The following is a 14362-nucleotide window of genomic DNA, read 5'->3' as shown; positions in this document are numbered from 1 at the left end:
TAATTAACATAACTGATAACTTTTATTTTCCTTCCTGTCTGAATATGGTATCTTTTTAAACCAAGTTAGGCATGATGTACACTTTGAATTGCTTTTATCAGTGTGCGGATGGCTTTGAGCTAAGTTATATGCCTGAGTGTCTGTGCTTGGTGATCGTGGTGGGTTATAGCGTCCATATTTGGGATGGCTGACCTAAGTAGATGGTCTCTGGCTAGGGATGAGATTCGGGGCTACATAAAACTAACTGGCCGCTAGGGGTCAAGAACCCATATTTTTTCCACATTGACCTAAACAAACCAGGTCATGATGTCTGAGCGCAGGAGTACTAGTGAAGTCCAATCCTTCTGAGTTTTCCAGGGGGAAAAGAATGCAAGATTTCATACTTGAAAATTAACTGTCTAGTGATACAGGAGGAAGGTATCAGATATGTGGTGCAACCCAGGAAAGTAAACAACATTTCAAAATACAGATCCTGTTTTTCGCTTTTGCCAAAGTGTAGAGAGAAGAAATTACTCTAACTTTTCCAATGATGAGGTCCAAAGTCTAGATTTATAGCAGAAAGATATGCTCTGAGCACAGAATCCATTTACTTTTGGGGGTATTTTCTTTCTTCTAAGCAATCAAGAAGTTTGTTTTGCCTTTCCTACTCAGATATGAACCCTAATATTCATAAAAGCAGTAGCATATTAAATACATGGTATTTAGGTATTGAATATATATAATGTATATGTATATGAATATACATATAATACATACATATAGCACTGTGTATCCTTGGCCCTATAATGGAGGCTAGAGATACATTTAATAAAGTAACATGAGAACAGGTATAGTCCCTCTGCTTTCATGGCACTCGCTAGCCTCATATAAAATTTTATATATTTTATTATATACAATAGTATAAAATTACATATATATTTTCTATGTATATGTGTGTATGTATATATATATAAAATCTATTCCCTACCTGCCACATAGATCCTGATTTAAGTAGTTCATTATAATTGAAAACAATCCCCTACTTTTCTTTAGAAATAAAATCTGAGCTTGAAAAAAATATTGTTGGAAATATTATGATGGATAGTAGTGGTCAAAAATCAACTACTCAAATAGAGTTATAATTGATTTATTTTCCAGGACTGGGAATGTGTATGCAACTGCAACCTGTCAGAGAAACTTTAACTCGGTGTAATGCAGCAAAGTGGATTCGGGAATGTGAAATCAGCGTGCTGCCAAAGTTAGCCCGGGTGGGGGGAAGAAAAAAAAGAGGAAGAACTCTAAAGGCCTGGATACAAAGCAGTGGTTCCCCAGCCCCGAATCTCACATGATTCAATGTGGCTTTAACACTAGCTCTGTAACAAGCTTTACAAAGAGAAAACCAAACATACTTCATTTCATGAACAGAGATATTTTACACTAATACACTTATAGTTAACATTGATTCTCCCACATAATCTGAAAACATAGTTTTAAGAAATTAAACCATACCAACCGAAAGAGCTGTCTTTTCTTATAGGTCTCATTGCATATGTTACTGTCTTCCAAGAGCCTACTGGAAATGAAAAACATGATTTTTATGATGTAAAATCTAAGGGTACTAAATGCCTTACGTTAGAAGCATGTGTAATCCACTATAGCACATCTGTCTTGCAAATCACCCCACACACTAGGGTTTACTTGCATGATGTTGAATTTTGCCCTAGTAAATGAATGGCAGCCTACCTTAGGATTTTATTTTTCCCCACCCTAAGATTAAGGCACTGATGTTAGATAAGGGAGAAGGGAGGGAAGAAAGAATAGACGGAATGGAAGACAAGAGGAGAATAAAAGAAACTGATACAGATATAATAGTTAATCCATTAAATATATTATTCACAATTTTTTCCCTTGGGTCACATTACACTTATTTTCTATTTTGGGGGCATAGTGAAATATGGCATCTAAAGGCAAGTATCTAAGAAATATATTCATTTTTGTATGGGATCTACTCGATTAGATTTTTGCTTTTGGGGACCATTCAGATTCATTCATATAAGCAATGCATATTTGTGACCAATTACTGTGTTGATGAATATAACCCAATTTGAATACTAGGGACACTTAAGTGCATTAGCCGTCTTTTTTAATAAAAAACACAAGTGAATGAATAAGATTAAAGAGTCAGTAGGGAAAATGGATAGAAGAATAGGGAATGAGGCATCCTACAAAACGGAATTCTAAACGCTCAATCTTTTCGGTAAGGATAGAGAATTTTGGAATGCTTCAGAATCATCCCTAAGATGTTAATGCTCAGAGATTCTTTAACTGTAAGGAATATCTGTCTAAATCTCTATGGATTTTTGATGGTGCTTTTGATGCCTTATAAAGACTTGTTCACTGCTTTCATCCTTTCTTCTACAAGAGGTTATTCAGCTGAAGATTTCTAACTGCGAATATGAATGACAGCATTTTTAAAAACCAATCATCTCTAATGCCCAGTGTAAATTTTCTGTAGGTACTGGAATTTAATAAAATAGCCTCCATTTTAATAAATTTTATATTGATAACAGAACACCCATTAAGCCAACACCTGAAATGAAATTAGCCACCACTTTTTAAATGGAGACCATATTTCCAATCCATGTTGCCCGTTGTGATGCGTCTTAAATGTGATCAGTACAGCTGATGTGGAATTCCTTAATTCCCCTTGAAAATCTGCAGTTAAATCAATGGAGCATTTTAATATCTGTATTGGTTTAGAATGAATTTTTTAAAAAGGTACACATTAAGTTTGAAAAGTTCTGCTCTTTTACTCAAGACTTTGTATAAATATTTTAACACATTCATTTTACAACCAGCACCTCCCCTGCTAACACCCAGCCAGATACACTAGTAAATCTAGATCAGCTTAGATAAGTTTTCCAAGTTAGCCTTTTATGAAGACTGATAGACTATTTAGAATGAGAAATTTAAAACAGTATTATTCAAACAATTACTTGCACAGCTACACATAATTACGGGGCACAGGAAGTGGCCAATAACACCAAATACACAAGTAACTTTTAGCAGCCAAATCAGTAAAGCCAATGAAACTGCAATTTCCTGTGTGGTCTGAACATTTATACTTTTTAACGTCAGGGGAAGGTAACAGGATTACACCTTTGGAAGGCAGAAGTTGAGACTTCAAATAAGGAAAATGTTGAAATTTATGTTCCGAAGTAACTGAGAGAGAATTTTTTTGCCCAAAATAAGCAGCTTTTAGACATGCTAAATAACATATATGTGTGCATATATATGTGTGTACGCATAGATATATGTATTTATTTATACATATATTCAAGCACACACTTATATATGAGAGAGATATATATCTATGGATATACAGGACACACATGACAGATTTTGTTCCTCTAAAGACATGAAAAAGCAAATTTCATTTTACCTGTTTTCCACAAAAAGGCTTTCCTGGGAGCAAACTGACTGAAAAATAAAAAAAAAAGGCATTGTATCAGATGTTCTGGATACGCTGAGGGAGCCCAGATTCTTGCCTGACTGTAAAGCTACTTTTCCCCTAAGAGGAAAAAAAATTAAGAAACTAGGTATCACTTTTAGAAAACATGGAAATGAAAAAGGAAAGAACAGGTTAGAAGCGTACACCACTCTCACGCAGCGCTCCTCCATCTTAGTATCTCCAGTTTTCAAACAGATTTAGCTTGTTCAGCATCAAGGTCAATGTGAATGAAACTGCTGGAGACACCTGTGTGCCTGGGAGCCTGAGCTAGCGGTTTCCTCCGGGGCTGTGGAGATGCAGCCGCCAGCGAGAGCCAAGAGGGACAAGTTCGCATCAAGGCAGGGCGTGCAAACTTGGCACGATCCACCTGAGGATGGGAGAGCCGTAGAGCTACGTTCCTGAAATGATTACCTGGCAATGATAAGCGCTCACTGAGTAAACAGATTGCCTGCCAGACTCTCAACATTGAAAAGAAGCCATCAATCAATATGGGGGGGGGCAGGGCGCAGAAAACAAGTGAGAACAAAATGAAATTCACGGGGAAGGAATATGAGGCTCCAGCTAATGTATCTTAGTTTTCCACACACACAGAAAACACAGTGACTTTCTTCTTAGCTTCTGCTCTCTAGCATTCACTTCTTATCTACCTCGTGTTTAATATACAACGTAGGGGAGATGAAATTCCATAGTCATTACATGCTGGGGAAAGGCAGATCACATTAAGTTTTAATAAACAGAAAAACAGAAGTCTAAACAAAATAGGGTGCAATGGTCCTGAAATACAATGACTGTGTTTAGGAATTAACATAAAACTATTTTCAAAGTACTAAGATTTTAAAGGTAAACACAGACACCGTATTATACGTGTAGGTTTTCTAAATGATCAACAAGTCACCTGCTAAAGGGACAGAGGCTTAACAGGCAGGTCCATTTTAAGATAAACTAAAACTAAAGAAATAATAATGACCTTTCAAAATGGAATTTTTGACTTAAAAATGCTGCTAATGTAACCACTGCTAGGGGAGGCCAGCAGGATATTGGTGTCTTTCTCCATTTTACAGGAGGAATCATTTCCTTCCACTAAGTCAAAGGGCTAGATCTGGGCATGCCATTTCTCTCAGTGGTCTGAGCATTTTAGTGAGGGCATCTCTAGAACCACCTGTTTTAACCTCTGTGCATTTAACATGCGTCCTGAAGATCAAGTGTGCAAAAATTTTTACTTAGCAGAAGTCCAAAAGAGTCAATTAAGAAAAAAAGGTTTTTCAGAAAAAATCTTTTTTTTTTTGACGTTTAATGAAGGGAAACAAATACAAACGATGTGTTGCTGATGTTCCTATGAGGATCTCTTTAAAGAAAGCTCAATATCCTACTGTCTTTATTTTCTTTAGTTTCACTTCCCTACCACTTTCAGCCAAGTCATGGTATGTGAAGGAAAGGGGAAAAAGGGGGGAGGAGGGAAACTAAACAAAAACAACACCTTCTTTTAAATCTCTGTCAATAAAGAAATACCAAGACAATTTTTTACAATTAAAAAAAGAAAGAAAGACAGGGAGATTGTGTCAGATGTCCACTATGAATGTTAATACTTCACTGCTTCTCAGCTCCTGGGGTTGGGAAAGAGGTCAGTTACATTTAGGATATTCTGGTTGGTATTGAAAGACTGAGACTCAGCTATTTCTTTGAAAGACTTGATTAAAGACAGGCTGACCTCTTCAGACTCGTTAATCCAATAGCATTTGGGGGAAAAGTTAAGCAGCCCAAACACTTGAATTAAAAAATAAGTCACCTGCAAGTCAAAGATGATTTCCCCTATACCCATCTCAAGAACATCTTTCTGATTTGGGGGGAAAAGTCCTAAAAATCATTTCATCATCCATCCACCAAATCTTCATAAATAAGACAGAGATAGGGACTATGATTCAGTGACTGATGAAAATGTATATATATTTTTAAAAATAGTATTAATAACTTACACATCTTAATAGCAGAGAAGGATAAAACTGTCAGAGTAATTAAGCCTAGCATTCCGAGCTGTCATTTATATGCATTCTGAGATACAAAGGGCTCTTGTTTTATAGGAGAAAAACGTTTTTGCCTAATGGGTTACAGAAATCTTTCACATGCCACCCCCAATCCAGATGGCACTGCATACCCTCATCCCATCAGCTCTCCCTGAGGAAGAATCCCAGCACATGCAAAGATGATGTCCTTCCTGAATTCCTATGTATACATAAATATCCTTCGGAAATTACCCTCCAGGCAAAACATGGCTTTCTCAAATATATTGCTTTATCAGCTTAACCTTCCCAAAGCGAGCAACACTGCATAGAATTAATTATAAAAATAAGTTGAAATTCTTGCCTAAGAAAATAAGTTATATTTCAAATATTTTTGATTACAAAAGTGCATTTATTTATTGAGAACTAAATTGTTGTGAGCTCTGAATTACAACACTTTAGTTCTCAAATAATAAATACACTGGTCTTATTTCAAGATACCAAAGTTCTCAAACTATATTTGAAAAAAATTTTCGAGAAAAATCCCCAAGTAATCTGAATATCCTGACTGTGCAACCATATACAAAAGCGCGCGCACACACACACACACACACACACAAACACACACACACCCCTTAGACACCAATATACATTTGTAAGATAATCAGGAACACTTGTAATTTTAAAATAAATTGGGATTTTGCTAAAGGGTAAATACCAAGACGTATTCTATAAATCTCCATTGTAACTTAAAGCAGAAAAAAAAATCCTACTCGAATATATTGATATTTGAACCTGTTTGAGCTACTCCACTGCTTAATAATTGGCAAAGGAAGTTGGTTTTATTACCTAAGTTTTTAATTTATGAAGATGCTAAATTAAAGACCAGTTAAGAAAAGGATTAGACATATGTAACAGTTTCCTTATGCTGGATTCTTTGCATTTGTTTTATAATTGAGTTAATATACTTTCATTACTGTATTGGGTACCTCAGTAGTTTGGGTGATGGTAATGATACTTTGGGATCTGGAATTGCAGAGATGAAGGTTCCCTAAAGTGTCCTGTGTCTTTGTTACTGTATGTGTTCGAGAAAGCTCATATTCCTGTTCCGTCCTGGATTCGAGTTAGCAGAGGATTGAGTAATACCCTATTAATCCAGGGTGGCCCCCGGTGACCCTGGCCTCTTGGTGTGCACACCGTGTGGTACGTCCCACAGGCACCCGGGCTGGTCTGTGTGTCCAACAGAATAGAGCAGAAGGGAAGGCACGTCACTTCCAAGATCAGGTTATAAATGACTATGACTTCATCTGGGACCTTTCTTTCTCTCTCTGGCCACTTGCTCTGGGGGAAGCTAGTTGCCATATTTGAAGGCTTGACAGCCTACAGAGGGACCCACATCACTGAGGGGGAACTGAGGTCTCTGGCTCAGCCGGCAGGGAGACGTGAGTGAGTTGGGAAGCAGAGAACCACTAGACCAGGCCTTCAGAGGGCTGCAGCCCCCGCGGAAAGCGCGAATGTAACCTCACGGAAGGCCTTGAGTCAGAATCACTCAGCTAAGCCACTCCCAGATTCCTGACCCACAGAAGTTGTGAGATGAGACGTTTTCTGTTTGCTTTTCGTTTTAAGCTGCCAAATTTGGGGATACTGTGTTATGCAGCAATTCATAGCTAAACCAGGGAACTCCAGTGGAGTGACTGCACAGTCTCTACCAGAACTCTCACACCAGGAAGACAGACACGGGGCACTTCATCTTCCCTCTAGGAAAGGGGCTCTGAGTCATTTAAGCACCACGAAAACTTCTAAGAATACAATAAACACCAGAAGCCCTGTTCTTAGAAAAATGTACGTATGTTCATGAACATTGTGTTTTGCAGATGAGATCATGGATTTTATTTAATCTCTGAAGCCCTGTATGAGTGTACTTTAGGTATGGAACTCCAATTTTAAAAAAACCCACTGCCCTAGGGGATCAGGTGAAAAGTAGAGTCAGAAACAGCCCGGATTCCCCCTGAGTTAGTAAGGCCAGATGTGCTGGCCACCAGAGAGCCTATGATAGGAGCTCACACCTCTCCTCCCACAGGGACAAGCGGCCACAGCATTGGAGAGAAGGCTACCCAGTGACTTCATGGAAGAAAAAGGCTGTGACAATAGCTGTGCACTTAAACACTCCTCACAATGAAGTCTGCTTTTAGTGGTTAAAAAAAAAAAGTTAATACAGCATGTGGCCATGAAGGCTTCCAACAGGAACCCTTGCCTCTAATCTTTACCCTGGAACCTGGGTCCCTTGCTATTAATCTCCTTAATAGGGAAGTAAGGAAATGCAGTGTGTAAAGGGAGTCGTGCTGACTGCCCCCCTTTGATGACTTCCCCCTGAATGTGAGAACATGGAAGTGAAGCACCACAGGGTATGTGCCACCCACACCACAGGCAGACAGCAGTGATGGTACTTGCTGTCACCTGGCTATGTGACACAGCTTTGGAAAGAAAAAAAAAAGCATGATGTTGTTTGTACATTATGTGGGTGATTAGTATTCCTTTATCGATGTAACTACTCAGTCGTAAATCGTATGATTTGCCAGAACCAGACTAAGAGGGAACGTGTGTGTGTGTGTGTGTGTGTGTGTGTGAGAGAGAGAGAGAAAGAGAGAATAAAAAATACAGTAGCCTTCAGAAAAACTTCTCTTTTTGAAGGTCATCAGACAGGACCATGCTATCTCCAGTCCATGGTAGGCACCCTAACCTATCACAACTAGAATAGATCCTCTCATTACTCCATTCTTGTATCCAGCAAACACAATGAAAGGTCTACCATGTGTCAGGCTGTCCTTTGCACTGTCAATAATTCTGATCATAATAAAAGGGTATTCTAGAATCTTCTAGAATTGGACTTGGACTTCATCCAACTATGGCTACTCCAACCTCCTTCTCTCACACTCTCCTCATTTCCCAGCTCTGGGCCAGATTATGCAATTCAAAATTCTGTTTTAATGTATCCAAGAAAGGCAGAGAGTGTCTAGAGGAGATAACAGAAAACTGTCAATACACAATGTTGCTTCCTCTGCTGGTTCACAGTCCAAGATCCTGCACCAGCGGGAGGCTCAGGGAAACTGGCCTGGGCTGAAACCCTCAAGACAGCAGTCCCCTCCACGCTGAGCATGGACGTCTAGGTCTCTGGGCAGGCTTTGTAACAGCCTCCAGGAGCAAATTACCCCAGGGGGTCAGATACCCCACCTCACTTAGTGAAGCCAGAGGTGTAGGCCACAGAAAGTCCACACAAAGGAGCTGTTGACTGTACTTCTGTGGAGGAAAGAAATCACAGCATTTTAGGAGGCTACCAAATGATTTTGTGGACTGGAAAACTTGTGACAATTGCTCCCCCTTTTCATTTTACTGCATTAAAATCAAGTTAGTTTTGTTTTTTTTCACCTTTTATTTTTTATTTAATTTAATTGCATTTAAATTTGGTCACAATGAGTAAAGGATTGAAAAAAAAATCACAACCACATTTTCTTGTTTGGGATTTGAACAAAGAGATTGTTTTGTGATGATTCCCTTGACAGCTGTTCACGGAACTGATTCGATCTGAAATTGGGGTGGTGGGAGATGAAGAGTTATTATTTAACTTTGGTAATAAAATGCTCATACTTGCTAAGAACGCAGAAAATTCTGTGCATGTCCATGTGGTCAACAGATTCCTCTCTTTTTTTCTGTAATTCTTTCCTCTACACAATGTTGGTATGAAAAAGACAACTATGTGCTATCTGCTGGCTAATATGTGAAGGAATTTCTTCAAATCTGACAACCTTTCTGTGTACTTACGGTCTACTTTACTGACAAAAATTACATCTGTTTCCGCACAGGTCATATCCTAGGAACACATGCAAACCTCTGGACACATTTCCATCACTTCCCTGACCAGGTCCTCTTCCAGACACACCTCGAGTTTTGCTGCCGTTCGATTTGTTCCCTGGCTCCAGCTCCCTCGGTCCCTGCCAGCTGCCTGTCTGGGGAACGAAGCTGCCTGACTGCTGATGGAAGGACCGCACTCAAGAGGCAATTAAAACAACTACTCACATCGTGTGCAAATATTCTCTCCCTCACTCTCTGATATTCCTCTTCTCTCTCTTCAATTGATTTACTTCGTCTGTCATCTCTAAATGGATGCATTCTGTTTTGCTGAACAGAAAAAAGAAATCAGGAGGGTTATCCAAGTTGAGCTGTTAGAAACCTGCAGTTAAGCAACTGTCAGCTGAGAATAATAAATGTTCACTTAAACAAATGGAGCCTGAAGAGTCTTACTCCCTTGGGTCCCCCAGAGAGCCGTGGCAGGGAGTGTGGGTGGCATGTGTGCATGCCACGCAATGGCAGGAGATGTTTGCTGCCCCTGGTCACTCCCTTGGTGGATTCAAGTAGCTGCTGGTGTTTCTGGAACGTAAGCTCTTGGGTGTGCTCGGTGTTCAGCCAGTTCCTCTATGTACTGGTTCATGAGTGATGGGCTCTGTCTCCTTAGCAAACCTGTGTGATTTTGATGTCTCAGAAGGAGGCTGGAATGTTGGTGAGAAAAGAGGAAGTGGCTAGCTTAAGGTGGCTAAGAGAAAAAATGGCTCTTAAAACTTATGGGCTGGAGAAACAGCAAGGGGGTAAAGAAAGCAATGGGCAGACAGGAAGAGGTAGGCACTATTTCTCCAACCTGATTTGTGTTCTTATTACTCGACGACATTTTGTGAGTTACATCTGGGATAGAAAGTGGAAACTAAATTCAAAAAGCCTATCTGTTGATTAGGGTCGATATCAAGCAGTCTGAAGTCAAAATTCAAAGAACCCAGCATGAGGACACCCTCAGCCTTCCCTTGGAACCACTTCCTGCATCTCAACTGTCCTCCCTTCTCATTCTTGCCACTTCTCCCCAAATGTTCTGCACTAACCACGTTCGTCCATCCATCCATCCATCCATCCATCCAACAAACACCCACAAAGTACACGACACAGGCACATGTTTCAGAGTCAACTCAAGCCACAGTGTGGTTCCGTGGTGGTGGTGGTGGGAGGAAACGAGATACAAATGATGAACTTTTTTTTTTTAGGTGCGTCAGAGATGTGCACACCGGCTCACGGTGACTCATGGAGAGTAATTAAAATAATAACTTGAGTGAGATGCATATTGTCTTACCTTTAAGAATTCTAAAGCAAAGTCATTTTCAAAAAAAAATCTATTTTGATTGTCAGAGACACGAAGTGTCACGGTAATGCATTTATATGACTTTCTACTGCTCTCCTCATCGTTTAAAATGTGTTTTCTTTCTCCAGGTACTTGGTTGTCTTCTTAATCACCCTGAAACCCACCCCCTCCACCCAGAGAAGGAATCTGGTAGAGAGTCCCTCTAGCCTGGTCGAGGCCCCGTGAATAAGGCTACTCCAGAACAACAGGATGTTTTGACACATGTGAGGAAGGAGTTCTGCTCCCGTTCATGCAAAACAAGCAGACTGCAGACACGGACAATAGAACACATGGGGAGGAGAAACGGTGGGGGACTAAAACATGAACTCGATTCTTTTTTGTGAAGACTTATTTTAGGAGAGTTGCAAAATCCACCTGTCCTCACCATAACAACGTTTGTTCTTTACAGCTACATCAGTTGCTCATCGGTCCGTATTGAAAATCCAGCTCAGTGTGTGCACAACTGAAGGACAAGGCTGTAGGGAGTGGAACGACTGCCGTAGTTACACAGACATCTGGAAATGCGACTGACAAAGCTCTTCCCCATCAGCTCGGAGCCGGCGGCATCCCAGCCCCCGCCCCCACACATGCAGCAGAAACTGCGCCAAGCACCACCCATGCAGCCCCACACAGAGCCATTGCTGAAGCGAGACCAGGACATGGCTTTTTGCTGCCCATTGAATGCCAGGGGGGAAGGGGGAGCGGGAGGTGGCGGGGCACAGTCGTATCAGAGGCAGGGGAGACTTGGGAGAGCCAGAAGGGACAACAGAAGAACAACAAGGACATCGGTCAGCCCACCTTCAAAAACAATGCCATCCACTCTCAAACTTGAGAACCAACCTGAGTGTCTTCTTTATCAATACTAGAGTTATCTCGCTTCAAGATAAACCGCTTCTGGGATTCTTCACCTTTTTCATCTTTTAAATGTTCACAAAACCTTTGCTCTGGTCTGCCAGCAAAGTAAAACATATCAATAAAAAAAGGTTTTCCCCCTGCAGAAAGTTATTTCTTAGCGTTGCTTTTTTTTTTTTCCACCCACAGTGGCATTCAACTCAGGAAAAAAACGTTGACGTGTGGTTTTGATACTAGAATTGCTGGCAATAAATATATAGGCAGGTCACATGGCGTCATTTTACAGTATTGTTAGAATACCTTCGATTCTTTTGAATTCGGAGTCTTGTCTGCTGCAGTGCTGTTCACCATGGCTGAAGTTAAAACCAAATTTTAAAGGCCTGAAAATACATTGTGTACGGGTATTTTCCATAGTTATTTTGACCTCCATCACTCCTGAACTGAATCAAGTTCCCACCTGTATTCTCAAACAAATATATACGTTTTAACTTGAGATTATCACGCTAATTCACCACTGTCTGCAAACCAGGAGAACAATTCCTACTGTAGCCTCCCTTTCAGGGGCCTTCTGACCCTATAGTGAGAGAGGACCATCTATGAGTTATTTCTGTCTTTCTCTGAAGACAAATGCTCTGGAATCTGGCTCCAGTTGACTCTGACATCCTCAACCATGTCCTGTAAATCAGGTCGGTAATTGGGGAAACTGGAGATATTTAGTTTAAACAACTTAAAGTCTGATTAGCATGAGGAAAGTGCTCCAAGCAGTTACATACTATTGATTAGTGAATTGATTTCTTTTTAGGCCCTCTTAATCATTTTGTATTATTACAGGAAAGGGCTCTGCTTCCCTGGTGATGTCTTGCCATCGTCCCTGTGCACCAAAGACCTCAATGAATGACTGGGGCTTGGGTTCATCCCAGAGGAAGGGCTAAAATGTCCAGCCCCGTTTAGAAGCTGTTGTAATTTACGGCACTCTTTAAAGTGCCTCTTACATCTGAGGCATTAAGTCTGAAGCCCAGTGGGTCTTCTGTCCCTCCTGGGTTCATTCAGGATGCATTCAGCTGTTGGCAAGCCGCATCACAGTGTCTGTTGTTCAATATGGGTGACCAGTAATTAAGGGAATCACATCGTTTCCCTACAGCTCCAAGACAAGCAAACGGCACGTTGAAAACAAAGGTATTAAAGTGCATGATTCAAATCTTGATGAGAAGCATTTTTTCCTTAAATACATGTTCATAAGTTATAGTAATATTGGTGAGCAGACAAAACCAGAAAACTGAATACCAGCAACAGCGTCCAGAATTGTGTATAATTTTTGCAAAATGACATTCTTCTCTTATTCAATCCCTGGGACAGAACGCTGACACAGTAGAAGCAAATATTTTTTGCCTCTTCTACATGAAGTGACCATTCCTCAGTGACTCTGTACCCCAGTTTATAGACTGGCCCACTAGCCAAGGCTTCAAACAGCCTATGCACATCCTTGCAGAGAATTGATTTCGTCTGTCTCTGCTGACATCATTCACAGTGGCTGGAGGGCCTCACACCTCAGGATCAAGAACAAAACCCTGCATCATATCATCTCCAACAGCAACGCCAAAGTTTTCCACCCAAATTAAAAGGCAATGAAACAGTCCGCAAGTGTGGATGTGACATTTTAAAGTCAGAACATGAAGGGAACACAGTAAACTTGCAGTCTACAGGGAAGAAGCTATTTACAGTAGAGACAGTAAACCTATTTTGGTGTATCTGCACCACGGGGTACTTCAGTTACTTACGACACTATGAAGTCTTACAAATTAGCATGAATGGGTATAGGTCACTGTGAATGGTAACAATTCTCTAGGAAATTCTTTAAAGTTTCCCAACATTTTCAACCACTTAGACTGTTGTTATATTATTTTTTAATGCAGCAAATGAAATTAGGATATTAACTTAAATACAAACGCTGATTGTATCAGTGCTAATTCAGCCACTCCTAACATCCCCAAGCTCTGTAAGTCTGATAAACTCCAGTGAATGAAATGCTTTGCTTACTGCTATATTGAAAGATATATTTCTTGTATTTGTTGCTAAACATCTGTCAATGTTCCTGTAGAAATGAAACGGTCTGAGAATGTGAACTTTTTGATTCAACAGTATAAAATAAATTTGCTTCAGACTAAAGTCTTCTTTAAGCAGAAAACATTTAGAGTGAGATTTCAGCAACTAACCAGAGACAGAAAGCAAGTTCCATGTGGGTAGGGACCTTGCTTTTTAAAAAAACTATTTAACATTTCTTTAAAATTTTTTTTTATTTTTCAAAAATTGAAGTATTAGTCAATTTACAGTGTGTTAGTTTCTGGCGTGCAGCATAGTGACTCATTTACACATATTCCTTTTCATATTTTTTTTCATTATAGGCCAGTATAAGGTATTGAATATAGTTCTCTGTGCTGTACTATAGGTCCTTGCTGTCTTGCCTTTTAAATACTGAATCCTTAGTGTCTAGAACCTTGCCTGGTATGCGGGTGATGAATAAGTGAGTCAATGTATAAACTAATGAAAATTTAGCACAGCTGTATATAAATCACTATAATTCAGCGACAGATCAAAGAGTCACTGAGTAATATACGCAATCATAAATGTTTAAATCATAGAACAGGGGAGACTGGTGAGCAAGAGCTTAAATTCAAATTTAGAACATCAGGAACATCTTTAAAAGTCTGGCTTATGTTTTGTTTCAAGTCAACCAGAAATAATCATGTTATCAAAGAAAAGTTTTTAATATTGGAGGGTCTCTTGGGAAAAGAGGTAGACATCAGA

At 39.9% G+C, this 14362-nt stretch overlaps 1 protein-coding gene across 13 annotated transcripts in view; it reads right to left on the bottom strand.

The window, feature by feature from the left end:
• ARPP21 (cAMP regulated phosphoprotein 21) overlaps window positions 1–14362 on the bottom strand; it is a 425580-nt gene that overhangs the window by 71858 nt on the left and 339360 nt on the right. For 4 of the 13 annotated variants that reach the window (XM_072940966.1, XM_072940970.1, XM_072940967.1 and 1 more), the window contains 4 exons: window positions 11546–11654; window positions 9562–9663; window positions 3422–3459; window positions 1493–1552 (listed from right to left, as the gene is read on the bottom strand). In XM_072940966.1, the coding sequence (XP_072797067.1) occupies window positions 1493–1552; window positions 3422–3459; window positions 9562–9663; window positions 11546–11654 (309 nt within the window). Of the gene's footprint in view, window positions 1–1492; window positions 1553–2629; window positions 2695–3421; window positions 3460–9039; window positions 9070–9561; window positions 9664–11545; window positions 11655–14362 lie in introns of those variants that run through there. The other 9 variants (XM_072940969.1, XM_072940971.1, XM_072940972.1 and 6 more) reach the window with 9 other exon arrangements.

The sequence above is a fragment of the Vicugna pacos genome, chromosome 17 (assembly GCF_048564905.1).
Source record: "Vicugna pacos chromosome 17, VicPac4, whole genome shotgun sequence".
Lineage (NCBI taxonomy): Eukaryota > Metazoa > Chordata > Mammalia > Artiodactyla > Camelidae > Vicugna > Vicugna pacos.
This window is presented reverse-complemented; position numbering and strand designations above follow the sequence as displayed.